General features: G+C 42.9%; 1 protein-coding gene across 1 annotated transcript; it reads right to left on the minus strand.

Moving 5' to 3' along the window:
• Nucleotides 1-25: 25 nt before the first annotated feature.
• LOC104774981 (tetraspanin-13-like) lies at nucleotides 26-451 on the minus strand (the record flags this gene model as incomplete). The annotated part of the gene is made up of 1 exon (XM_010499326.1): nucleotides 26-451. A coding segment is annotated over one exon (426 nt), but the record flags the coding sequence as incomplete, so codon positions are not given.
• Between the last annotated feature and the right edge of the window lie 11 nt (nucleotides 452-462).

Genomic DNA, 462 nt, shown 5'->3' on the forward strand with positions numbered 1-462 from the left:
ATTTATAGCTTACGTTCTTACGTACCTGTATAGGAGTTAGATTCATCTGATAAAACTCAGAAGCTGATATGTTTTGGTTTAACTTGTTACAAACATGGTCCTTAACAAGACATCTCCTAGTACGATACCAGTCATCGTCTTTGATGACCAACCTACGAACCCATCCTGAGTAATCCTCGAACCTATACTCACCGATCGCGGTCCCAGGAAACAACCTAGAACCGGTCTCCTTATTTAGAAAAGTGAAGAAGGCGGCTTTTGCCACGATCACAAACATCCACAAGAAGAAGATAAAGAAGTGGATTCGGAAGAGACAATCGGATTTTAAGTAAGCTGCGTAGAATCCAGAGAGGGACATGACGAGCAATGAGAAGCTTATGAAGATTCCGGGAGTTGTGACGGACCGGTTACACTCATCGGTCCTGTAATGCAATATTATGACGGTAACAAACCAGAACACCG

This window comes from Camelina sativa, unplaced genomic scaffold (assembly GCF_000633955.1).
Source record: "Camelina sativa cultivar DH55 unplaced genomic scaffold, Cs unpScaffold07464, whole genome shotgun sequence".
NCBI classification, from domain to species: domain Eukaryota; kingdom Viridiplantae; phylum Streptophyta; class Magnoliopsida; order Brassicales; family Brassicaceae; genus Camelina; species Camelina sativa.